At 40.4% G+C, this 26,961-nt stretch overlaps 1 protein-coding gene across 4 annotated transcripts in view; it reads right to left on the reverse strand.

Annotated features, from left to right (window-relative positions):
* Positions 1–11,862: 11,862 nt before the first annotated feature.
* SLC9A4 (solute carrier family 9 member A4) overlaps positions 11,863–26,961 on the reverse strand; it is a 33,308-nt gene continuing 18,209 nt past the window's right edge. The window contains exons 7-12 of one of the 4 annotated variants that reach the window (XM_057422331.1): positions 25,769–25,839; positions 23,296–23,457; positions 18,244–18,340; positions 16,672–16,803; positions 15,867–15,954; positions 11,863–12,721 (exon numbers count right to left, since the gene is read on the reverse strand). In XM_057422331.1, the coding sequence (XP_057278314.1) occupies positions 12,420–12,721; positions 15,867–15,954; positions 16,672–16,803; positions 18,244–18,340; positions 23,296–23,457; positions 25,769–25,839 (852 nt within the window). In that variant the 3' untranslated portion in view covers positions 11,863–12,419. Of the gene's footprint in view, positions 12,722–15,866; positions 15,955–16,671; positions 16,804–18,239; positions 18,341–23,295; positions 23,458–25,768; positions 25,840–26,961 lie in introns of all 4 variants that reach the window. The other 3 variants (XM_057422332.1, XR_008973914.1, XR_008973915.1) reach the window with 3 other exon arrangements.

Raw genomic sequence — 26,961 nt, forward strand, 5'->3', positions numbered from 1 at the left:
CCATGTCTCCCTATATTCTAGGTTTGATCATAGTGGAATACTAACAGTTTAGTAGAGAACAAATTACTGCTTCTGCATGATCTAATGCCAGCCCCTTTTCTTTTTTGATATATAGATAGTTAATATTTATATCTATATATTTACATGCACACACACATATGTGTATATAATTTTATTTCTATTTTATAAATCCTCAATATAATTAGCTGTGATCAACAGTCCTATATTTTAAATTGTTTCTTTCCTAATTCATGCAGATATTGCAACTGGAATCTGCTCCCGTATTTTTAAAGCATTTCAACTAGACACTTAAATGTTAGAGTTCCCAAATTAATCCAAATCATTTACAAGTTATAATAAAAAGTAGTAGGATTTGATCTCACAATGATATATGGGTATCAAAATGTGAGCATACTTTTTAACCCAGGAAAAGGCTACACAGGGTAAAAAAAAAACAACCAACCAAACAAAAAGACTCTGAAGAAAACCATTTCAATAAGCATAGCAGGAAAGTGCAGAGGAATGTGAAGTGCCTTCTGATGCCTACAACAAACAAATCAATTCACAGAAGCCATGTCAGGATAGCATTACTTTACTGAGATGATTGTACCCATTTCCTTGTATTTTAACCTGCTTCTGATTGCTTTCTTGTGTAACAGACTTTCTTGGAACATTACATCGTGGAAAAAAAGGTGGAGCAATGATGTTCATAGTCAGTAACTACAGTATTTTTTTTTTACAACTCCTGCATGTCACTCCATTTATTTCCTGAGGAAGGAATGTACTGCAAAAAAACAGAATTAGCAAAATTTATAGCAGAATTGGCAAAAGGGGGTGGGACCTCTTGATACACAGAAACAAGTAAATCCCCTTTTCCATTTGCAGGTACCTTGGAAAATGCGGGAAAGTAATTATGTCAGTTCTGAGGAGAGGAGCAGAGGCTGCATATCTGGCCTGTGCAATCAACATCCTCTTGTCTTGTGGTGCAGTAAGTTTGTCACATAAGCAGTTTGGTTCTCAGCTAGACCAGCTTGCTGGTGCCAGTCCCGTAATGGCAGCAAACCCCATCCCACAGTGTTTGAAATAAACCAGAGCAGCTAGTTACCTGAAAACCGCAGAGAGGAATCAGTCTGACCTGCATTTTCTACTGTAGAAGTCAAATGCTTCATAACTTGAAGCTGCAGGAAGTTCAGCAGTGAGGGACTAAAAAATTTTTGATCCAGCATGTAGTCCAGCCCTGGCTGGACAATGCACAGGTGGTCAGATATGCTCTTGAGCAAAATAGCTGGGCTTCTTAGATGAACATGGGCACAGGGCTCATGATAGAGATGATGATGATACAGCTGTTATGTAAATTGCTTTTTTTAGAACTAATGCAAGTGTCTGGGTACAAAACAACAGTAAAAAGTATCAGAACTGCTCACAAGTTCAACCCTAGCATCACATAAACTGTGTACAGATGCTGCTCACATCAAGACCAAAATCTCTTAAAACCCCTTCAACGCCTCAGTAAAAGTTTGTCATTATTTTATTTTCAGGGTTGCTCATCTGACCTATATTTAGGTCTCTTGGAAAGCAGCAGGCACTTCAAAGGGCCTGCTTGCTGCTTCCCAGTAGAGGCCCATAAATCACCGCCTGTAGATGCTGCCTCTTACAACTGAGCATGAAAAGAGCCCCATATTGATAGGCTGGCACACAAAACTGAAGCCAGATTTGGTATATTCCAGCCCCTCACTTGTCCTGCAGCGGATACTAAAATCACAGGCAAAGCTGAGCAAGGTGCCTCCTCCATCATTGTTCACTGCATGTACTTCTTCATGAGTTTGTCTTATAGTGCTGAGATAGAATATCAGTTTTGGACATTGCTAAGAGACTTGTAGCTGTGTGCAAATGACTCTTCACATGAAGGGAAAGGAGCTATGGATGAGGGGTTGGACTAGATGACCTTCAGAGATCCCTTCTCAACCATTCTGTGATTCTGTGATGAGAAAGGGTTTTACCTACCAACTTTGCAGTGATTGCTATTCTGTGAGCTTTTGACAAAGCCTTCTCTCCTGGTATTGAGCTTCAGGTTTGTCCCACCTGCAGCATGCTAGAAGAGGATGGGCAGAGAGATGCAAATTGCCAAAATCACAATGGTCAAAAGAATGGCAGGTTCAGATGCAGTTTCTGGAAACAGGCATAATTGTTATCATTCAGAGCTGGCACTGACCAGAGAAGCCGGCTTCTAACTCAGAAGGTCACTCAAACACTGGTTTGGCCTGTCCAGTTTACCCTGAGAGATCATGCCCAAATTTTTCTGTGTGAGGCCAAAACCAGAAAGTATGTAAGTCTCCTCGCTGTAAAAAGTCAAACAATTGACCCAACCAGCAATTACTGCAGGATCCAGATAATCTCTACATACACAGAGGAGGAGAAGTTTGGGGCTGTTTGAAAGAGAAGATCCTGCCTTGTTGAACTCAGTTGCAAAAAAATTCCAAATCCAAATATGATTTCACCCTATATTATACTCTTGCCAGTGTGGAGATTTTTGGTTATAGATAAGGATCAGCCAGGGTTTATTGCAAAGTTTATTTTGTAGTTAGTCTGTAGCAGCAATTAAAGTTCCAAAACAGTTTTCACATACTAGTAATTTAAAGAAAAGTACATCTCTGAAGATGTAATTTTCCATTTTTAATCTCCATCCAAAGATATTCTTTAACTTTGAGCAAATTCCTGTCAAACAGTTATAATTGTATGAAAAAAGATACTATTGCAGATGTAAAAAAAAGATGACTGCTGACTTTTTCCTTTCTCTTCTATAAGAAGATAAGCCAAAAGAGCTGACCTCTGAAAACTGGTACATAAATAACCACTCAGAAACTTGTTCATAAATGCACTGTAAGATAAAACTGAAAGAGAACTTAATTATAAAGTCTGAATGCTGCGTAATAGAAATGCATAGTAGAAAAATGGCAATAGATATTTTGATTCCTTTTGAGTCACAACCTCCTACCTAAACTATACCTGAGGTAGCAAAGCTATGTGGAACTGGGGCTCAGCTTTTGCACAGATATCAGAGCATGGGTGATTTCAGCCTTCCGTGCAAAAGTTGTAGCTATAAACATTATTTACAAATGTTCATTTTAGAATTATGTCAAGCAACCTAAAAAAAAAAAAATCCTATCACAAGGTAAGCTTGGAAGAAAATAATTATTCTTTGCATAGAATGGTTCTATCTGATATTCTAACATAGAATTAATTTACTTAATGTTTAAACTCTCCAAGGAATAGAGCTTTTTCTTGGGTTATCTTCAGAAAAGTGAATGGGTAACTGAAGTCCTTTAACATGCAGAAGTCTTTGTAGGATACTAAATATACTAAGGCAACAAAGTCTTTGATCCAACCTACCACCCAACTGTACTGCCTATCTTGACCACTCTCCACCAAAAAAAAAAAGTCAGACTCATGCAGAGTGAAAAGAAATAGACATGGTTTCCCAGAAGTCAGTGAAGGTCTTTGCCAGGATCATTAATTATATATGAAAGATACATCAATACCTCCTTCATGCTTGAGAGCATGAAGTTCTCAAACAGGTAGCTATAATGTTTGGCTTAATTGTGAAATTTGTGCACTGCATCAGTAACATGTAAACTAGGACTGATTTTAATACTTTACATTTTGTGTATCTTGATGTTCTTAGCAGAGCAAGTATACCTTTAACATCTAGTTAATAATACCACAGTGCACTGATTTATTATTTCTTTTTATGATTTTATCTATATCAAAATAAGATATGGCTTTATATACAGCTTTTCATACTTTTTATTAAAAAGAGAGTTAACTTAGGTTTTTTCCCTCCTTACACTTGAAGAAATTATTCTTTGCAAAGCCTGAATAAGGATACCATAGTAGATACTAGTAAAACGTCATTACCCATATCTACTTGTCTCTTGTGAGAAGGATGTTTTAGGATCAGAGGGATAGCAGTGATTCTGGCAAGCGTACTGAAAGTAAAACTTCTCAGGCTCTGGTGGAAGCATTAATAAATTAAAATACCTGAACTGGGAAAACTCCCAGCTTTGTGATCGTGGTCAGACCTGCCATAACACCAGACACAGAAGGAAAAACGTACCAGTTTCTAGTGCTGTGGCTCCTAGAAAAGCCTAACAGTGTGGGTGCCAATTGTTTACTGGGTAGCTTGGAAGCACAAAATGACTTTAACTGTACAAAGCCCTGACCCTCATTTATGCTTTTCTTGAATACTGGGTAGTCCTTAGCAAAGGCACAAGTCTGAAAAAAAGTAAGGACATAAATACCCTCATTTCCACAAGCTACTTAGCTCTTAATGGAAGTTTTCTTATTGATTTCAATAACTTTAATCATACAGGATCAGTCCTTAAACGCTTGGCTTTACTGAGACTATTCCCAACCTTGAAGTTAAGCATTAAGATCTAGATCCTTGTGGGTATTTATGTGTTTAATTATTTTCCTGGATCAGTACTAGCCCACAAAGACATGTTCCAAATTCTTGGTCATAAAGGCATGACAGTTCCTAGATACTTCTCTCTGCCACAGGCAGCCTGTCAACTGGAAAGCTCCTTTGCCTCAAAACTTCAACACTGTGTGTCAGGGTGGTATCGGGAACAGGTCCCTAGTTGAGATCAGGTAATGCATACAAGCACGATGTTTTCTTTTGTTGATATAAACTCCTGGAATGCAGTATGGCACTACAAAAAACCCACATCTTCCCTAGTATGTTATGTCCTCTGTCTTCATGCCAATGGTTTTTAATTCCACAGTGAAAAATAATTCTCAAAAGGCAACTATCCTGATAAGGATCCTGTCTGCAGTGGGAGTTGGGAAATAGTCTTTTTCAAATGCAACCTGAAAGCCGCTGCCTCTTAGCATGGTTTTCTTTTGATCCTAGCACTCAAATCCTCCTAGCAGAAGATTTTAATGTGACACCTTTCCTTTCTGGCTTTTTAAATACGCTACTTAATTCCATCAACAGAGGTCACTGCAGCTCTTTTCCTCTTCGCCGAAAGTATGACTTTTCCATCAGATAAGGCAGCACTAATGCTCTCATCGAGCACAGTTTTAATTTAACCATTAGAGACTGGTACAGGAAAATCTGCACATAGTAGGAGGCTGGGAAAAACCAACCAAACAAACGAACAGCAACAACAAAAAAAACAACAACAATAATAATACTGATAGCTCTTTTGAGCTTTGGAACTTAACCTAATTTATACAAACTTGTTTATAGTGATATTTTGAGCTTTGTCGCTACATCTATCTTTCTTTTCATAATCTGAGGACAAGACCTGTAAATCTGGTCTTGGCACCAGCTTTTTTATCAGCTCTGCAGCTCTTGGTAAACCAGTACCAGGCATTTTTGCATTAGATAAAATAAGAAAAAAGCTCCTGAAAGAGCTCCTTCAAATTGCTAAGACTTGATTAGCAAATTTGTCAGCACTCATCTCTTTCATTTGAATCCATGTTTGCATACTTATGAAAATAATGGGGGAAGATTTTTGGATATTTGTCATCAGGAGGAATTCAAGACAAAGGGTCCATTTGAGCCACCAGTAATGTAAGCCTTGCAAATTTCTATTGCTAAACCCATTACAGAAGATTGAGCCAAATATGCTTACAGGCAGAAAGTCTTCAGAAATAGAGTATAGGAGTTGTACACAGTTAGACATTGTTAAAAAAGTACATATATTACCTTTTTATGTGTACATGCACAAATGGCTTAATTTCTTGAGAAGGAAAAGATTAATCTCAAAGCTAAAGAAGTTATAACGCCTATCTTTGGAAAGATGTTTTTCATTCATACATGCCAAAATTTCTTGAAGGGTCAGGACTGTGGAATTCCACTTCAGACTCAGTAAGCTGCATTTAGATGCTCACCATGAAGGTGTCTGCATGTGGGGTAGATGGCTGAGCTCCCACTGGAGTCAGTGGAGGCTGAACTGTTCATCAGATCCCTGCAAGACAGCCGTTCACATATGTTCAACTGGTTTATGCCCTAAGTGCCATTGGCTGCCTTTTGTAGGTCCCCACCAATGCCAGCCCCAGGGGTGCAGTCCAGCTGCCATGAAGGTGCCCATGGGGCCTCCCTGGCCTCTGGCTACTTACCCAGGGAGCAGTGTGCTCCTTTGGCTTCTCTGCCAAATCTGGCAACTCAGATGTCTTGAGGCATCTGCACATGACTTAGCCCTGAGTTTCAAGGAATTTATCTTAGGTCTAACACCTGTGCTAAACACCTACATCCTCCCTTCCTCGTTGGACCAAAATGCAGTAGGAGCAGCAACTTACACAAGTTTTTTCATTCTAGCCTCCAAGAAAAAGGTGTATTTGTTATGGTATATTCACTTCTTACAAACCCTTTCAATGTTACCAAGTTTATGTAACTATACAAAACATGCAGAACATTATATTGGTTTTTGAAAGGAACAACAGTGAATGTGTTGGGGAAAAATGAGTGAAGAATTGCATCTTTTTTACCTTACATATATTTTACACATAAATGCAGCAAAATTTTATGATGTCTTTTAGGAGTGTTTGTAAAGAGCAGGTCATTATGCCTGGCTTGACGCAGTACAGAAAGAATCTAATGTCTGTCTGGATTGTTCCTTTCTGTGTGGTGTGAGCTGAATGAACGGTTTCAGTCTGTTCTTTTGTTCCTTTCTGTAGGTTTCAGCCACCAGAAAGCCTAAGAGAAGTAAAAGTAGACTTGGGGTCAAGGGAGCAGGGTCTCATGTTCAGTTCCTGGCACTGTTCCTGTGTAATGTTTACACACAGCTCATTTGCTCTGTGCAAGTTTCCCCACCTTTCATGTGGGGATTTAGCAGTGGCATAACGCACAGGATGCCCTGACTCTGAACTGTCTGTTACTTGTGTTCATACAGCACCTGGAAGACACTGTGCACCACTGCAAGTATTACTAATATTCATATATTCATAGAATGGTTTGGGTTGGAAGCAACCTTTAGGGTCATCTAGTTCCTACCCCCTGCCACAGCAAGGACACTTTTCACTAAATCAAGTTGCTCAAAGTCCTGTACAACCTGGCCTTGAACACTGCCAGGGATGCGGCAGCCCCAGCTTCTCTGGACAATCTGTGCCAGTGCCTCACCATCCTCACAGTAAAGAACTTCTTCCTAATGTCTAACCTAAATCTACCCTCTGTCAGTTTAAACCCATTACCCCTTGTCCTATCCCTACATGCTGTTGTAAAAAGTCCATCTCCAGATTTCCTGTAGGCCTCCTTTTAGGTATTGGAAGGCTGCTCTAAGGTCTCCCTCTAAGCCTTCTCTTCTCCAGGCTGAACAAGCCCAACTCTCTCAGCCTGTCCCCATAGGAGAAGTGCTTCAGCACTCTGATCATCTCTGTGGCCCTCCTCTGGACCTGCTCCAACAGATCTACCTCCTTCTTATGTTGAGGACCGAGCTGAACACAGTACTGCAGGTACAGTGTCATAAGTGCAGAGTAGAGAGGCAGGATCACCTCCTTTGACCTGCTGGCCATACTCCTGTTGATGCAGCCCAGGATATGGTTGGCTTTCAGTGTGCAAGTGCACATTGCTGAGTCATGTTGAGCTTCTCGTCAACCAACACCCCCAAGTCCTTCTCCTCGGGTCTGCTCTCAATCCTTTCTCTGCCTAGCCTGTACTGGTGCTTGGGATTGCTCTGACCCCTCTGCAAAACCTTGCACTTGTTCTTGTTGAGCTTCATGGGATTCCCATTGGCCCACCTCACAAGTGTATCAAGGTCCCTCTGGATGGCATTCCTTCCCTCCAGCGTATCAACTGAACCACACAGCTTGGTGTCATAGGCAAACTTGCTGAGGGTGCACTCAATCCCACTGTCCATGTCACTGACAAAGATTTTAAACAATGTTAAACACTGCTGACCCAAACACCAACCCCTGAGGGACACCTCTCATCACTGGTATCCACTTGGACATTAAACTTTTGACCACAACAGTGGTCATTTACCTTCATGTAATATTGAAGCTATTTCCACAGCTGGCTTCCATTTATCTATTGTTTTCTCACCAAGCTTCTGTAATGGGAATTTACCCTTAACTAAAGGCATGTATAAAGCTAGCTAGAGGACTTTCTGTTTTATTCCAAGTTATCTTAAAAAAAAGAGCTCTTTTATTTTGACATTTGGGCATTACTCACTGTTTTTACCCCTTATCACTGCTGCTAATACAGTAGATACAAGAAGTAAATGGTGTTAGGCCCTGTACCAAATAATGAGTCTAAATTAATACCTAACATACATGCCAGCAAAAACCCAAACAAACAGTTTAACTTCAAGCTGGTTTCATGATAATTTTGAATTTAGCAGAATAAAATAGAAAAAAGAACTGAGCAGCTGTCTGTGTATAAAATGTATAAAATGTATAAAAGCATTGGAAATGACTAATACTTGTGCCCCAGCTCACTACAGCTATTCTTGTCAGATACTTCTTTCTTCTTAGCTTGCTCCTTGCAAGGACAGTAAAAAAAAGTCAGAGATAATGTTCTGTTTGAGAGTCTCCTGACCAGCCGTTTAGTATTGGTGTGGCTGCAGTCTGCCCTGCCAAAGAAAGAAATCTGAAAATCAGAGCTTGAAACACAGTCGAAACCTGTTTTTTCCCAAGAGGAAGGGTGGACTAGAAATAAACAAGAACTGATATTAACTTTTGAAATTTCATACTTACAAAACCAAAGCAGGAAAGAAAAAGGAGTTTCACTGTGATTAACTTTGAGGCAGATTCGCAAAAGGAAATAAATTAAGCATCTTAGCTCAATAGATTTCCAGTCCTCTTAACTGAATCAGAATGTTACTCATGTTACCTTACACCTCTAATTTTAAGGTTCTTAAGTACCGTGAGTTTGGCAAAACAAGAAACGTAACTGTCCTACCTAAAAAGCAAACAAAATATAAAGATAAGGTAATCTGGTTTTCCACTTTTAACGTTTGTGGTTTATCCATACACGTAGGTAGAAATTTAGAAAAAGTTTCTATAAGGAAAGGAAGGTTGGAAATATTTGTTATATTTTCCAGAGTCTCCCACAGGCTTTTAAATAGCAGTTTTCATTTATACATGACAATAAAACATGAGTTTGCAGGGTCTAATGGCTTCAGGAAAAACCTTGAAAGTGTCAGTCCACAAAACCAACATACTTGCAAAAAAATAAGAATTATTTCATAATTATTTCCATCTTCTCTTTCTTAAAAGTCATGTTTTTCTGGCAATCTGATTATTTCCCCTATAGATATCACTGGTCCTCTTTCTCTGACTACCTGTCTTTTAAATATGGATTAAACCACCCTTCTTACACTGAACATGGTCGTTACTTCTCTACCAGCTTCTCCAGCCTGAAACTCTAGCCTACTTTTCTGAATCTCATACAACCTTTCTTAATTGCTCTGAACACATCTGAACTTACTTTGGTCTTTTAAGTTGGCCTATTTTCTTGCCCACACACACATCAGTAAATCAGTTCATCTAGAGCTCTTGCCGAGGCATTTGATCTTTTCCACCTGTTACAGCTTCTCCTCTCTGGCTTTAATACACACATGACTGCTCCACTGACTCGAGTTTTGAGTCATGTTCTGAGGCAAATTATCCCTCCTGCTTCTGCACTCCTTCACTGATATCCTCCCATAGTGCAACTCATGAACTGCTTTTAGGTCCTTCATAGCATCCCTCCCTGTCCTGCTTTACTATGCAGCCACCGTGTTGTTTCCCTGACTATGCAGTTGCAGACGTTCCCAGTGGGCACCATTCCCCTTGGAGGAGGAACCATGGCAATGCTGTCTTTCAGTGCAATCTGTTAACTAGTATTTCTGGAGGTCACATTTTGGGCACTCCCTACAGTAGCTGCTATTGTGTCCGGATTGCTGGCACTCCTCTCACTGCTGCATCCTTCACGATAAGATCTCTGAGAAAGAGATTCTCCTTTAACTACAAGTTCCAACTTGTCTGGAATATTAGTTGAAGAGTAACAGCTGCAGCAAGAACAACAGGATCTAACAGTTAATCACACCATGCAATAAATACGAAGGTATTGTTGGTTGCTCACAATATACTGTTGACCCTGATAACTCTGCAAATACTGATTGACCATTGTTGCTTTTACTGTTAAAATATTTTCTCATTATGACTGTTCTTATTATTGTCTTATTTTTCTCATTGGTTAGCAAGTTCTTGTCAAGTGTATCTCCCATTTTCTCTGCTGTTAAAGGTACAGGCTATTCATTATTATTCCTTCCTGAAACTTACCTGTCCTGCCCTATCCCCCCATCCCAAGGAAACAGACTTAATTACCCAAGTTCCTATTTTCTCTCTGGATTTCAAATAATAATTCTTCACCTTCTAGGCATGAGTAAGTTATTTGTAGTGAACCATTACTGTAGCTATTGCTATCTAAAATATAAGCAATGTGCTTCTCTAAGAACTCTTTTGTCTACAAGTATGAAATACCCATGAAAACAAACAAACAGTGCAACTTTATATTTTGGAACATATTTTATACACGCATCTGCAGCATTTCTTCTTGGCTGATGACCAGCAAAACCATTAGCAGCAACTAATTGCATAGAAGGAAATTTTCTTCCACTCCTATTTTCTAATTGCTAGGAAAGAAAACTAAAAATAGACTTTACAAGTTTGTGGACCACACTACAAAAGCTGTGAGAGCTCTATTAACTTCTAGATGCTCTATGGCTTTATACTCTCTGAAGACCTGGCTCACTGATTTCATCAAGGAAAGATTAGGAACAAACCAAGAGGTAGATTTTATTCCAACTATGCACCGGTACTTGTATTTTTTGTACTTGTATATTTATTTGTATTTTAGCAAGACTTAATTCTTTTTCTCTAGTTCTAGTATAAATGATCATTAGGAATTGAATGCTTTGCTCCTTCCTTACAATGGGTGTTTATATGAATGCTCCATGACTTTTATAGTATTTAATAAAGAATTTAGGAGTCAATTTTAAACATGCCTGCCAAATACACCCTGACCAAATTGCACAGTCTTCTTTTCCATCATGTATGTCTAGTCCCTTTCCATGCCACTCCAGATATCCAATTAACCTTCCTCATTTCACGTTTGTATCTGTCCAGCTCCCCCACACAACCTGCTTATTAAATCTTCTTAAAGAGGAAATGCTGAATTTGCAGCTGACAGTAATTCCTGTGTTTAATCTCTCTCCTGAGCTCCCTTTGAAGGTGAGATACTATCCCTTCTTCACCTTCCACTCAGATTTCCACTTGCCTTTCACTGCTGTCTCCAGGGACTGCCTCCAGTCCACATCACCCAGCAGCCAGTTTTGGAGATCCTACCCCCTTGTGATTCTGTAGTGCAGCAGCAGGTCCCACACCTTCATCACCTCACTCCATGCACCTGCATCAGCTCTATGCCCTAAGGACCACATCACTAATTTGGCCTCATTAAATTTCATGCAGCAAGTGGGTGACTCACATTGCAATTTAAAACCTGATTTTTAGGATAACTCTTTTTCTTAATGTTTTCATACAGATTTATAAAATGTTAACATAACTTGCTATAGGATTGAAATCTGGCAAGAGGTACTTCCTCTTTTGGTGAAGCTGGGTTTATTTGTTGATTTTCAGGTACAGAACTGTATTTCATTGCTTATTCAGTGTTGGTACAAAAGCCAGACCTTACCCTCTTGTAATAATTGCTTTCATAAAAGGAAGTTGTATCATTTCTCTGGCACAGTAAGGAAATGCAAACAGAACTTAAGTTTCATAAAGCTTTGTACAATTCCAGTGCATTCTTTATGGCCTGCTACACACAAAAGCTGCAAACATGAGAAAAAGGGGGAAAAAGGGTTTTATTTTTTCCCTCTGGTGGTGCTGAAAATGTCCACTAAAACTCCTTTTTACTCAAGTACTTCTTTAGACATGTTCCATGACATTTAGGTGCCTAAAAATGCATTTCTGTTTTTTAACTTTTTCCTGGAAAATCTCAGCTACTCTGAGGTCAAAAGCTCTAAGCAAGTTGAAGTTACCAATCTTGGCACTCTTGTGCCAAGTATGTCCTTCAGTGTTTCTTTCTTCTGGATGCAGGCCATAGTGCAGAACAGAGAAAGGCAATATTAGCTTCCACCCACAGCATTGCATGTGCCCAACTATCGTCATTTAAATCCGTGTCCAAACCCCTACAAAAGTCATGTTCCTCTTTCCTGCAGTGTTTCGTTGGAAAGAAAGCTTGACAGAAACATGTAAGAATTTGAGCCTTCTCTGAGCCACTAAGTACCTTGATACAGCATTTGAAAGTGATATGAGAACAAGTGCAGTAGTCCCAAAAGGAAAATTGGGATTTGGTTCATATAAGAGCTTTGTTATTTTCTCTGGAGCAGTGCACAGAGGACCCTAGAGATGCAAACATTGCTCTTCTGTGCTCCTCATATGTCTAATGGCTTGGCTGGTGCCATTTTTACTGTCTCCTCTTCTGACTCATATCCCTTTACTTCTCCCACAGTGAATTGAGACTTTGGCATTAGAGCTAGATTTTCTGCTCTGGTGAAACGATGCTGCCTGATTGAATTTCCTCTTCGACCTGATGGATTGGATGAGCGCGCTCGTCTATCCAAGTGTGCCATTGGAATCAGCTCTTCCTGGTGATACTTTGCTGCAACTGGCCGTAGTTGGGGCTGGGGTCTGAACATTAATGGGAATGCAGCATCAGAGCCACTTCTGTGGTGATCTGAAGGAAAATAGGCAAATAATTCATATTTTGAAGAGGAGAATAGAGAAACACCACGGTATTGGCAAGGACAGTTAAAGGATATACAATACAATACAGCATTATGGTTTTAAACCCTGGAACTGCAGTATTTTAAATAATTATTATATAGAGAGCTAAGAATAACCCTACATTTAATTTTTATCCCAAAGCTGATGTTCAAAAGATTTTATTGATCTTGCCTCTACCCTGAAACCCCAACAAGTAAGCACATTCAGCTATCTTTTAATGCCTGACAGAGCTGCTCAATGCCTTCACAGGGCAAGAGTTCTCTTTTATGTAGCTTTCAATTTTCTACAGGTTTCACAAGTGTACCTGGTACTGTGGTTGAAAAGCATTTTGAAACCCACAGGAAAAGAGAAGAAAAGTGATAGAGACAACTACAGTGGCATCAAAAATCAGGTTTACCAGTTATCTGTGATTAACACCTGGTAGGAAAACAGTTTCACCTGAAACCAGGAGTAAGACTCTAGGGTGCTTTGATTACATTGGGTGTGTCAGACCTGCTCCTACCAGCTTGCTTTGCCACAAATACACAATAAAAATTTGCCTGCCGTAGGCCAATAACTGGCTTGCTCATTCTGTTGAGTTCATAGAATATTTTCACTCTTCTTAAAGCCACTTGTAGTTAATTTAAGAAACAGCTTGTAACAAGTTAGGAGGCATTGGGAAATAAACACAAAGGTCTATTAATAGTAAAATTAAACTATACACTGCTGCAGTTAAAGCACACATGTATGGCCTTAGTCACATACTCAAAAGTTGTCAAGTTATTGCAGTTTAATAACTATTACATTGTTTTAAACTAAAGTTTACTTCACAGTCATCGCAAAGTAAGAATGCATGCACCAGCACATACCTCTACAAAACAGGGGAACAGACTGGTTTAACAGCAGAACCTGCTTCTCGTAGGCCGTGTGGGCATACCATAAGCAGTGAAATAGGATAAGTTGTCTCAGATTTGAAGGGCTTTAGCCCTTCATACTTAGCCCTTTGTGAGCATTACTGCTGCCAAGAACGATGTACATTGTCAAAGAAATAATTTATTTGTATGAGTAGCAGAAGGAGCTGATACGTGGTTTAAGGATCTATTTGTGGTTATTTCTCATGTTTTAGTTACTAAACTTTCTGCACAAGCTATAAATAAGAGCTAAACCAAGCTCACTAGAGGATGCTTGCTCCAGGAAGGCTTCCAGGCATAGAGAGAAGAGGTGGCATTTGTCTCTGTAAATGCATATGTGCATATATGAGGTTGTCATTCTAATTTCCTGCTGTCATGGTTTAAACCCTAGCCAGACAGCTTGTTCACTCACTCTGAGTGAGTGGTGCTGGGCTGAGAGCAATCCACCATCCCCCCCCCCCCCCCCCCGGGGCTCTCCCCAGATCGAAAGAGTGCAGCTCCCAGGGGTTGAGACAAGAACAGTCCAACAACCAATGTACAACACAAATCACCACCGCTACTACCAACGACAACAATGATAAGAGAAAACAACAAGGGAAGAGAATACGATACCACCGGCCAAGAGACGAGTCCCACCCAGAAGCCCGTGTCCTTCCGGGTAACTCCCACCCCGGGCATGACGTGCTGTGGTATGGAATACCTCCCCGGCTAGCCTGGGTCAGGCGCCCCATCTCTGCTTCCTCACGGCTTCCCCTCCTCCCTGGCAGAGCATGAGCCTCACAAAGTCCTTGGTCAGGGTAAACATCACTTAGCAACAACTGAAAACATCGGTATTACCAGCACTGTTCCCAGGCTGGAAGTCAAAACACAGCACTGCACCAGCTACCACGAAGGAGAAACATGACTGCTACTGCTGAACCCAGGACACCTACATTCCTTACATTTATTTTCTCAGTTTCTAAGCGCAGTTTATTTCATCCTAACACAGTTTATGAAAGGAGTTTAGGGTGGCTTCCTCCTGCTGAAGACAATTTAAAGTAAGGTGAATGCTACACAACCGACTTTGGATGGGGTCAGAAGCTGAACCAAGAAGCCTCTTTGGATATGATCTATTTGGATAGATCATAAGGTAGGTCTCAAATTCAGGCCTAGCTATTAATAAAAAAGTACTTTCATACACTGTTTCAGGATTTAGCTCTTTCCCCACTGAAATAATATGCCTGTCTGGTATAGAAGGACTTGGTCTCTTGAAAATGTCTGAAATGCTTTTAGGTCTGAGGCTGCTCTGTAGAACAATTTGAATCTTTTAGAAATGCACATATCGCCCATCATGGCGTCCTGACAAACAGAACTGAAAACAATCAATCAGCTGTATGAAAAAAGGAAAAAAGAAAAAAATCCCCATGAGTAATTTTATTTTCCCCTCTGAACAGATCCTCTTGTGTTTCGGTTCTGCTGCCACCATGTGTGACTGCCCAGCCCCAGGAAGATGGTTGCCTTCACAGATCTCCTGTTTTAATCTCTTTCATAGTAAAACAGGGAAGAAGAAACAGTTTTGCACCTGCAGGAAACAAACTTTGTTGTCCAAGTTTTTGATATAAAGACAACAATTAAACATATGCTTTCAATCTCTAAAGCTAATTTTGCTAGAAATGAAAAGGAATATTTCTAAGGAACACAAATGCCTTTCAGGTTCACACAAGTAAATTCAGAAAGGAGTCAGGGAGATTACAGATGGAGACAATGATGAACATTCAAGTGTCTTAAATTCTGTATTTTCTGTGACATTGTTTCGCTGTGTTTCCTTAGACAATTCAGTGTTGATCCATCCCTAACTTCTGTCCCCTTACTTGAATCCATCGCGGGGCGGGGGGTATCAGCCCCATGGACAGGGTAAGACAACCACATAATCTATACCAACAACAATGAACTAGCCCCTGCGTGTGATGTAAGGGGAGAACAGGGGATCCAGGAGCCTGCTACAGGGAAGAGAAACCTGGGCGGTGCTGGGATGAGATAGAAACTGCTGCAGTAACGACCATGTAAACAACACAGATCAAAAAGAAAGGAGAAAAGGGTGTAGCTCATTTAAAGAGGCCAGGGACTTCCCTGGGAGTCCTTATTTGGTACTGCTAAATCCACTGAGCCACTGGCCAAGTTTCTTTCACTGCTGGAGTAGGATACAGAGTAAAGCATTGCCATTACCTGTAAAAGTAACATGCCTGGCTTTTTGTCTTGTGTGCTGTCTGGGGCCCTGAGGCAAGGAGAGGTAGCGTACTTCTGTGGTGTTAACCTGCATATGAGACAGAAATGTGTTCAGTTCCTGTGACTGTGTCTGCCTTTTGCACCTCTTTGGTGAGAAGGTAAAGAAGGATGGCTATATGCTTTTTCTTTTGTGCCTCTGCACTTTTAAAGCCCAATTTAGAGGGGAATGAATAAGAACAATGCTTGGCTTGGACAGTTGAACTCAACGTCAATGCCAGTGAAAAATGTCAGTGTCTAATGTAATGGCCCTATGGGTTTTTTTTACAGTCAGCAGAGAGAAATATGTTCTTCTAAGATTCACCTTTCCTATTTCATGTGACAACTTTAAATAAAATTAATATACCCAGCAACAACTTATGTATCTTCCCCCACTGTGATCAACTCAGCTTTAAATATCTATGCTATTCAATGACTACCTTTGATCAGACAAATCTTACTGATCAAGAGCCAACAGTCAGTGCAAGGTGTCAAGGGCTTTGCATCTGGCTTTTTGTGATTATATTGTTTTGCACATACCAAAACAATACAAATTACATTATTTTACTACTGACAGCCATAGTAGCTGATCTCTAACCAATGTATAGAGGTAGTACATTAATATGTTGCTGTCAACATGCTAAGGACACTGGGGAAAGTATCCATTTTAATTATTACAAAAAAAAGCATATAGAATGGGTGTCTGTTTCCTTATTTACAGAGAAGCAGAGGCATTTTTCACATAAACAGTAGTATATGTAACAGGTACCGGTCTACCCCAAGGTAAGCTGTTTCCTTTCCTGCAACTCTGCCTCAGGCTGTACTGCCGACGGATGAGGATTTCTTGGGCTTGTTTCTCGTTTGCGCTGGTAGGCAGGTTGTGTCGATTGTACGCTGGTGCCTGAAACAGAAAATGCACCTAGCTGATTTTCTTTGTTCTTCCAATGTTAAAAACCTTGTGCAGTCTGGTTGATCATGGGGCCATAGACTCATCGTAGATCTCTTTGGCATCACATGAAAAAATGCAGCCTCGTACTAAATTCACTGCTGGAGATCAAGATAGGAGGAAACACAAGAACAGCTGTATGTCTTAGACTTCAAGGACTGCATTTTGATGCCATCTCTCATAGACTCTTGACTGTTTGAAGTGCACTAGAAACATATACCTGCCCACACAAGGTTATTAACATCTCCGGGCTTGTTCTCCCTTTGTCATCCTTTTCCTTGTCACACAGTTGGGAGCTACAGATCTGAGACAGGTCCCGAGAGAAATAGCTGATTAACTAGCCTTTGAGCCTTAGTACTAATATTACTGGGCCAGCAGCAAGCTGCAGATGTGCCCAGGAGCAAAAGACTAAGTTAAGAAGAGTACATCTCCAGAATAAGATACACAGACTGAGTTTCCTTTCCATACCTGGACAAACTACACCTTAATATCACCCTAAAACAGAGTATGTTTTAGGACAAGCTTTTTAATTTATTGCATACATCAGGTGAAATGAGGGAAATATTTATCTGTCTTAAGGAGAAAAATTAAGCCTTCTTAAAAAGCAGAATCTGATCTCTGTCACACCTGCAAAGCTCCTTGTAAAATTGGTCTGGTGAGCCAGATATTATCAGTTATTATCACCCTCATTTTATGGGGGGGGAACCCAAATGTGTAAAGTAAAGCTCCAGAGGAGGTGGAATATTTATTTATTTTTCCTCTTTCTTCTCCTGTTAAGCTGTTGGTCCCATGCAGATGGAGGATTTACCAGCCTCTCAGCTGTCTTTGAGCTATGCAGTATTTACCACTGCTGGTCCATCCACCTCCACAGGGTGGATCTTCACTGCTGCTGGCCACCCCCCACAAGAGCCTGCACTCATCCCCGGGTACCAGGTAGCTGGCTGATCAGCGTCAGTAGCTGGTTGCCCAGCATTGGTCCAGCCTAGCCATCCACTGCACGGGCCGTGCATGCCGTGGGGACAGAGCATTTGGCAGCCTGGAGATGGTGGTTCCCGAGTCGCGGGTAGCTGTGTAGTGAGGAAAGCCTGACCTCTACAGCCCAGTCACGGATTTTCCTAGCTTTCCATGTTGTTGCCAGGGTGAAAAGCTGATGGAGAAAACTCGCTTTCTCTTTCTACATCCAGGAATGTGCCTCAAGCCAGGGCTTCTTCCCTTCCTTCCCTTCCCTGAGCATCTCTAGGGTCGGAGCACCTCAGGGCACTGGGTTCACATCTCCCACCAGCGTTGACCCCAGGGCTGGTCCTAGTGCTACCACCCACCACGGCTGTGATATGGGGAGGGCAAACAAGAGCTTTCAGTCTGCAAACAGTGAGCGATAGCAGGTCGTTTACACACCCTTTGTCGCACTTGGTATAGATTATGTGCCAAGACTTCTCTCAAGGACTTCATCTCTGTGTGGGAGAGCCTACGCACACGCCGATTTCTACCATTCCTGCAAATAAAAGAGAAGTTTAAATATTACATTAATGAGTTGATTAAATACTATTCCCATGAAATGATTCATGATCTGTTTTTAGTACCAGAACACAAGACTCTTCAGCCTCTTTGTGACCAGTGACACCACAAAATCATTCAAAGATTAATAAAAAATGTCATATTTTACTCTTTCCTGGGTTTTCTCAATATACTGGGTAGCCAGAATGGGCCCTAAACCCTCATACAGCTGGTAGTAGAAACTCTTTTTTTTTTTTTTTTAACTCAAAGCTTTGTGAGGAAGTTTGTATTTAAGGATTAGATTGGGCAACAACCAGCAGTGCATTCAGGAAGGCACTGCAAGTTTCCTCCTCTGTCTGAATACATTCTTCAGCACAGTCTAGCAGTCTGGGCCCTGCAGACCTACTGGTTTTAACTCCTTTGAGAAAGTGCAGTGGATCCTTTAGAACTAAAATCCATGCTGATGAAAGAGCACAAGACAGCCTGTGGTGAGGAGAACATGTAGGGTTTCCTTGCTACTGAGCCTGACTCTCCATTTATTAACGAAAGAACTACCAAAAAGATAGTCATCTTTGTATTTTTAACAAACTGTGACAAGAAGCTCAAGTCACTTGTAGCTGCCCAGCTCTTTCACTAGCAAAACAATGGAGGAGGGCTACTGTGAAATGTTAACTGGTTTTGCTAAATAGGTTGATATGTGTGAGAGTAGCATACAGCTCAATTCCCAAGAAGGCAAAGGGAATTAGATAGTGATCATTCAGAATTAATCAGTGTTCCTCTTGTTTCTGGGTTTTGTTTTTATTTTTTTTTCCTTTCTCCATTTGCTTTCTTGACTTCTTTTTTTTTTTTAATGAAATTTCAAATCTTTGTTCTCAGCTAAGTGATGTCCTTAGAGTGTCACCTGTAAACTGTGCAATTAAAGGATGGATTATGATCAATGTACAGTATCATCAAAGCTTTGTGTGCGTTTACTTTTTACTCTCTCTACAATAAATCAAAAACTTTTAACAAAAGTTAAAACAAAGGAAGATGGATTCAAGCTAAAATGAGTTTATGCTGTAAACATAGGAAAAAGGTTGGGATTTGAAATTTCCACTAGTTTAACAAGATTACCACTGTTTTTGTGCTATTGACAAGCCAAAGTGGGTGAATAGGACTCACTTTCTGGATTTGACCAGAAATCTTATCCTGGCCCTAATGAATCCTTCCCAACAAATGTTTCATTAGTATTTATCAATTCTCAATAGCACAACAAAGTTAGGTATTTACCAGCAGTGAAGAAAGCCGAGCACACCCACCCAATTCCAGGCCAGCTGGTGGGTTGGTTGGGTGGGTGGGTGGGTTTTCACTTGCTTTCAGCTCTCAGGAATAACACTGAGAGGATCCAAGGATACCACCAAGTTTCCAGGCTTAGGTGTAATGCATCTTTATTCCATACTGGGTCTGGTGTGTTGCAGCCTGTGGGACAGACCATGTATGCTACTTTCCACAGCACGGAAACCAGTCTCTCACAACAGAGAGATGTGAGGTACACCTGCGAAAGCAAACACAGACCCAGCCCCTGGGGACTAATGACAATCTAGCCTGTCAGTGAGTAGTTGTCTATAAAATGCAGGCTTTGCTCATTTGTGTAATGCAAATTGAACTGACATAGTTGATGCAAGCAGCTTTGACATCATACAGATTAATTTTCTCTCTGATCCACATTTCAATGAAAATCTCCACAGGGTCCATATACCTTACAGTTGGGAATAAATGGGGGAAAGCAGCTAAGTAAGTAGGGGAAAGCAGAACTCCGCTAGGAAGACATCAGATCATCTCTTTACTTTTCCAGTTACATACCTGACCCTCCATATGCCAGCACAGAAGTGGCCACTTCAGTCATTTAAAGGCTCATAATTTTGTTCTTAAAGTGACTTAAATAGAATAAATAAAATTCCCTGAATTTCAGCTGAGCTGGGATAGCAAGAGAACAAACAGTAGGAAGGTAGTCTGTATTGTTCTGAAGCATAAATTGAAAACATGCACTATTCTAATGGAATTTAATATTAACCTACAATGCACAGGTGCAAGGAACAGATTGCTTTTGCATTTTGCAATATACAATGCATTTAAAAAGAACTTAAAAAAAAAAAATCCAAACCCACCAAGCGATCCTTATTGACACAATTTCTTTGTTCTTAGTGAAACTTCCAGCATGTTACAACAAAACACAGTACAGGAGATGTATTTGTGAAGAAAATAAAGAAATTATTGTATGCCATGAAAACTGTCTCTCTGTAATGAGTACCATGGCAGTATCTCTTCTTTACATCTGTAGACAACTGACTCATGGAGGAAATAAAATGCCTTCCATAAACCTTGTAAGATTATTTAGTTTGTGTTATATCTAAAATCTTGAACTTTGTGAAGTCTCCAGCCTGTGAAGGAAGTAACGTTCCTAGGGCACAGTCCTTGCAGAACTGCATCACCACAAATGACATGACACTTGATTTTGACCTGCACTGTATTGATGCATTCTAAGATTTACTCTTGTCAAAGTCAGTATTGCAGCAATATGAAGCCAACAGTAAGTAAGCTAAGCATCAAGCCGTCTCTCTGTGTAATGGGCATATTTCCTCCAAGAAACAGCCATACAAACAGTTTTGATAATATCTACTCAACACTGCTTTTGCAATTTCCGTCTTTATTTCTAAGGCTTATATTCTACAAAACACTGTAACAAAATGCTCTATTTTCATTCAAATGTGAATTCTTTGTTGCACAGTCCATGGGCAAATTTCGCCACTGGAAACACTGCATATTGGACACCTTCTCCACCTGCAGGAATTACACCAGCATGAATGCAATTTCTGAGAGTAATTCACAGAGATGGAGATCCACTTTGATTGTTATAGAGCATTTCCCCTCATGTGCCTCAAGGTTGTAGAACTGATCATAAGTGCTAGCGAGGGAGTACTACTCTGTGAGAGAGAGCCCCAGAGAGCACTACTCTGGCACTGCAAATATTGTTTTCCAAGCTATACATTGGAATTTGATTTCAAATCTCCACTTGCCTACAGCCGGATTTTTGTATACTTACTGAAGTCAGACTTTAGGTACAAGCTGTTTCATTGATAACTATCAAGCAATTTACAAATGAATTTAGAAACCTTTTAGTCTTAAGCAGGTTCACTGAATGGGTCAGGAGAATGAAAAGAACTACTGCATTTGCTCAGACCAAAGATTCAACAGCTAGCTCATTACCTTGTCTCTTCCAGGGCTCAAACCTATCAATGAACAGAGCTGGGAAAACATATATTCTCCTAGAACACTCTCACAGCCTCCAAGAATCATGTTTCTGTGCCACAGGATGCACTTGTTTTTTTGAAGTCGGCACTTCATTTTTAAAAGGCTGTCTCAGTAGGAAAACCTGTGTTTCCTAAAAACTGTTGATGCACAGTAAAATTCAATTACAGCCAGAGTAGAGATGGCAAAAATTAGTCCATTATTATCAGCTGTTTATCATAGAATATTTTTCAGTCTAAATTTTCAGCTCAGGAGAGAATTTCTGAACTATACTGAAGCGTTTTGTCTTATTTTCTCTTTCACTCAAGAAAATAAGAGCAATATGGTTTGATTGCCATAGATTGCCTACCAAACTTGCACATTTTGTCTTGGCTCAGAACAGTTAAGGGAATACAGCAGACAGAAAGGAGCCTGACAGACAAGCAGTCTTTTTAATATCAACTGTTCAGCAAAGAACGTCTGTTAGATGCCAAGTTTTAATCTGCAGGGACATCTTCAACTAGATCAGGTTGCTCAGAACCCCATCCAGCTTGACCTTGGATGTTTCCAAGGATGGTGCATCTACCAAATCTCTAGGCAACCTGCCCCAGTGTTTCACCGCCCTCAAAAAAATATTTCTTCCTTGTATCTAGTCTAAATCTACCCTCCTTGAGTTTAAAACTATTACCTCTTGTCCTATAGCTACATGGCCTATTAAATCTCTGTTCCCACCTTTCTTATAAGCTTGCTTTAGGTATTGGAAGGCCACAGTCAGGTCTCCCCAGAGCCTTCTCTTCTCCAGGCTGAGCAACCCCAACACTCTCAGCCTTTCCTCACATGACACGTGCTCCATTTCTCTGGTCATTTTTGTGGGTGCTCTCCAACAGGTCTTTCGTGTACTGGGTGCCCCAGAGCTGAGCACAGTAATCTAGGTGGGGTCTCATCAGAGCAGAGTAGAGGGGCAGAATCATCTACCTTGACCTACTGATCATGCTTCTTTGGATGCAGTTAAGGATATGTATGGTTGACTTTATGGGCTGCGAGCTTATGTTGCTGGGTACATGTCCAGCTTTTAATCCACTAGTAACCCCAAGTCTTTCTCTGCAGGGCTGTCCTCAGGATTTAATAGGACAAATTTTGCAAGGAAGTACCAAAATAAGACAAGACAGTTTGAAGGACTGCAAACTGAAGTAGCAATAATTGCAAATGTTACAAGGCAATCTGCTTTTAACAAAAATCTGTGATAGGGATAATACAGTTGGGACCTGGCTCCAAGCTCTCCTGCAGGTCTCTCATCACCTGTCACTGATGAGCAAAACCCACTGGCCAGCTCAGTGACAAGTACAGCCACCTTGAACCACTGCTGTGATGTAAAGCAGCCAGAGCACCTTCTGACCCTGACTAATGATTCCTCTTCAGAACTGCCCATCATTAAAGAGAACAGAAAAAGTGTCCCTGGTTTTAATTTTCACTCTGCAAATAAAAAGACAAAGTGCAAATATGATGAGCACCAAATTGCCAGCCCAAACCAGCAACTTCTCTTTTCATAACTATATTTGTGTGTCCCCCCCCCCCCCCCCCCCCAATATTTCTATTTAAGTCATAAAATCCCTTGGGTATTTCCTCATTTTTGTCCCCGTCCTTCCTGCACCTACACTAAAAAGGAGTCAGGAAGTCAGTACTCACTGTGAAGAAGCTGAAGGTGTTTCTGAAAGTTTCATGCTACTCTCAGCCATCTCAATGGCCAGTTTTATCTCCATCTTTTTGTACAATGACACAATGCTGGATTTGGGCTGGTGTTCCCGAATTAAGATTTTCTTCAAATACTTATTATCAATCTTCTTAAATCTGCGAAAGAGATAGATATTAAGATCAAAGTGTAAAAAAATGAAATGTGGGGTTTTTATTTTTGAGGTACAAGCTGACCTTCATTCAAATGCACACATACATAATTCAGTGGTAGAAACTGAATTCAAATTGGAGGCACCTGTGGACTCCTGAAGGCCTAGTGAGTGGAGACCTTGAGAGGGACATTTGGCATGTTCTGCTGGTCCACAGAGATTGCAAAGCCCACCAGACAAAAGAAAAGAAACAAGCTGCAATTAGAGCAAAAAGAGGCTGGGTCCGTGTTTGCATGTAACACCGCCACATTTGTTGGAAAAGAATATGGACAGTCTCCTCGCTTTTGTACAAATGTTGTATTCTGGTAGGGCATAACAGCAGCAGCTGCTCTTACAGCAATCCTGGCCTATTCAGCCAGCCACCAATGAGGCTTTAAATGGCCCAGTAGTTACAGTAGTTTGGGTCCATTATGTTGCTGATAATTTTGTATCCTGACAATTACAGCAGAGAAAATACAGTTCTTTGTATTCTGAATAACAGAGAGATTGAATGGCCCACAAAATACTATGTGCTTGCATGCTGCAGACTGTAAAATATCACTAATGTGGGGCAAAATTTGAATGTGAATATGTTGTGTGTGGCTTCGGAACAGGTATGTGCTTTCAGGCAGGCGTTTAATAGAACAACAGCGGATCTTCTTATATGTTTCTTTCAAAGCTACAGTTTACCACAGCAAGGTAATGTGGTCCACAATGCTAGGAAAAACCCTAAAGAGTTTATACACTTTTTCTTAACAAAGGCTAGTTTTTATATATAATAGCAGAGATAGGTACACAAACATTTCCATTGGGATATCTGTTCTTCTTTATGTTTTATTATGTCACAGAAAGCCTCCTGGAGTGTCATCACTTAAGTAATTAATTCTGATATACGTATGCTAACCCTCTTTAAAGTTGAGTAGAAACATGTAGGGAATTACCTTTTAATACAATCTTCTTCCATTAAATGTCTTCACATGCACTTTGTTTTTTGAATCTGTCCCTGAACTGAAATTCTGTTTTTATGGCTAGTTTAGACAAAATGCTCTTTTCATAGCTGTTGGGTAGATGTGAGATAAGGGGATAACATTTTCTCACAGATGTGAGTAAATGCAGCTATTCCAATGGAATTACTGTTCCAACTGGGATTTGTTTATCTTATTGACTGCACAGGCAGTGGTGTGATCCCAGCAGATGTCCTAAAGTTCAATCTGTACTAAGAGAGACAAAAGGACATTTTAGTTTCTGGGTTCAGGTATGTGCCCTAGCATATTACACGTTTACTCCTCACTGGGACAAGAGCCAGATGCAAACCAGCCACCTTCTTCCCACTCTTAAATCTTGACTTCCATAGGGAGAGACCCAGTCATGAAAGGAGTCTCAACAGACCCCTCTGCAGATTACTGGGGTCCAGTGCTGAAAGGTGAGACAGAGGAATCCAGCACAGAAGTCTAGGCATAACTAGGATAACTAGGGATAACTTTTAGCCCACAACATCGTAATAAAATGTCTGTGGGAAAGGAAGATTATTGTCTCCCACACTTCCCTTCACGTGCTACAGTGATGGCCAGCATGTTCACAGTGCTCCCTTAAGTTCCCTGGTAAAGGGAACAGCAGCTCAGGATGGCAGGCCTATCACTTCTGGACAGTGCCAAGCTTTGCAAAATCTCTTCTCCTGTTCCTAGAAAATACAGGGCAGGTCCTGTGTTTCTGAGTTAAGACTAGCTTGAGAGCATCTGCTTATGCTACCGGCTATCTAAATTTAACCGTTCCCTTCAGTACTCTTATTTTAAGTATTACTGAATGTGAAGGCTTGTAAGGACAGGTAACTATTATTGAATCGGTACTCACTAAGACAGGATTATATTTACTGCAGAAGCTTACAGCAAAAGTCAGTGAAGTCATCTTATGTAGCTCCTGTTCTAAATCCAGACCTAAAGGAGCATTGCCATGTATCTAAGATTTATGCCAAAGCTATGTGCACAGGCTGATGTGTGCAGCATGAGTTCCCATGCTATGCTTTTCTTTCAGAAGGCTTATTTTCTGCTTATTTCTGCAGAAATAATTTAGCAGGCAATATGTGAGCACTGCATTCCCAAGAAATAATGGTCATTCAGGAGTTCACTTTTTAAAAAGAGATATTGCACATGTCCCCAATATTTTCATGCTATTTTAGCTTTAATGGGGCACAAGATTGATTTCTTATTCTATTAAACTATTGTGCTTTACATGATAGATACGTTGTTTTATTACAGTAGGCTGCAATAAGAGATGCTTACTTATCTCTCAGCTGATAATGACTCCAGTGTCCACATATGTCTTCAATACCAGCCTTCAAATGATCCATCAACTAGAGAAACAAACATGGAAAAAATTTAAGTGGCCATTACAGTAAAATAGTGTTACCACATATATGTAATTGTTGACAGGATTTGAGATTTTTTTATTGGAGGGTGTGAGTTAATTCTGAAAGCATCTATATTTCTCTAGAAATCAAGGCAAAGATACCATTGTGGGAGCTCCTTTGCTTGGCTGCAGGGGCAATATTTTGATGGAGGCAAGTCTGTCAGTCTGCTGTCATCTCACCATCACCCAGCAACATATAGGCCCAAGTAAAGGAAGATGATACCGAGCATCCAAATTGCCTGGTCCTGTGTGTTTACTGAGACCAAAACCTAAATTCTTGGTTCTGTCAATCCAGTTTCCCTTCCGCATGTGTGATCTCCCTGAGAGGGGCACAGGGCCAGGTACCACACACCTTAACTTTGCCTTGGCTGACAAATCCTCTGAGGCTTTTGAAAATTGTCACGAGACTCACAAGTTCATCACAGATAACTGCCAGGATTTTCAGTCATCTTTTGTGTGTTTCTAGCATTATAGAAACAGACAAATATAGTGAATGATTACATACATATTGTTACAAGGGGTGCTTTTAAACATAAATTCATTTCAAGGTTAAGTGTAAGGGTTGAAATAATAAGAATTAAATGTACTTTAAATTCAAACCAGTTGAGATGCTCTAATTCTAATGTCTCTGCATGTGTGTAATTTTAAGGCACAGTGTTTCTGTTAATTTCAAATATATTCCCTATTGTGAAAATGAAACCATGTACACATATTTTGCGTACTGTTAAGTCAGATTAAGCAGCTTTCTGTAATTTTTTATAATGTTAATTAGGGAGCTAAAGTAAACGTTTGAGAGGGGAAAACAGCATTACTCAGAATAACTTGAAACCAAATTTGCAGACCAATGGTTCAACTCATTTCAGTTCAATAAAACTTGATTAAAGACTTTTAAGGGGTAACTGTGTACCCAGAAACGGTCAAAAGATGGCAAGAAGGTGTTTGGCAAATCTAGCTTGGAAGGATGATGAGTGCATTTTGTAAATGTGGCCTTCATGTTTCTGTCATGGTCACAGGTGTCAAGAAGTAAGGGTCCTGCTACACCATGACACCTGTGGTATAATATTAT

This window comes from Pezoporus wallicus, unplaced genomic scaffold (genome assembly GCF_028554395.1).
Source record: "Pezoporus wallicus isolate ANWC-B61680 ecotype Strahan unplaced genomic scaffold, APGP_CSIRO_Pwel_v1 contig_5785, whole genome shotgun sequence".
Lineage (NCBI taxonomy): Eukaryota > Metazoa > Chordata > Aves > Psittaciformes > Psittacidae > Pezoporus > Pezoporus wallicus.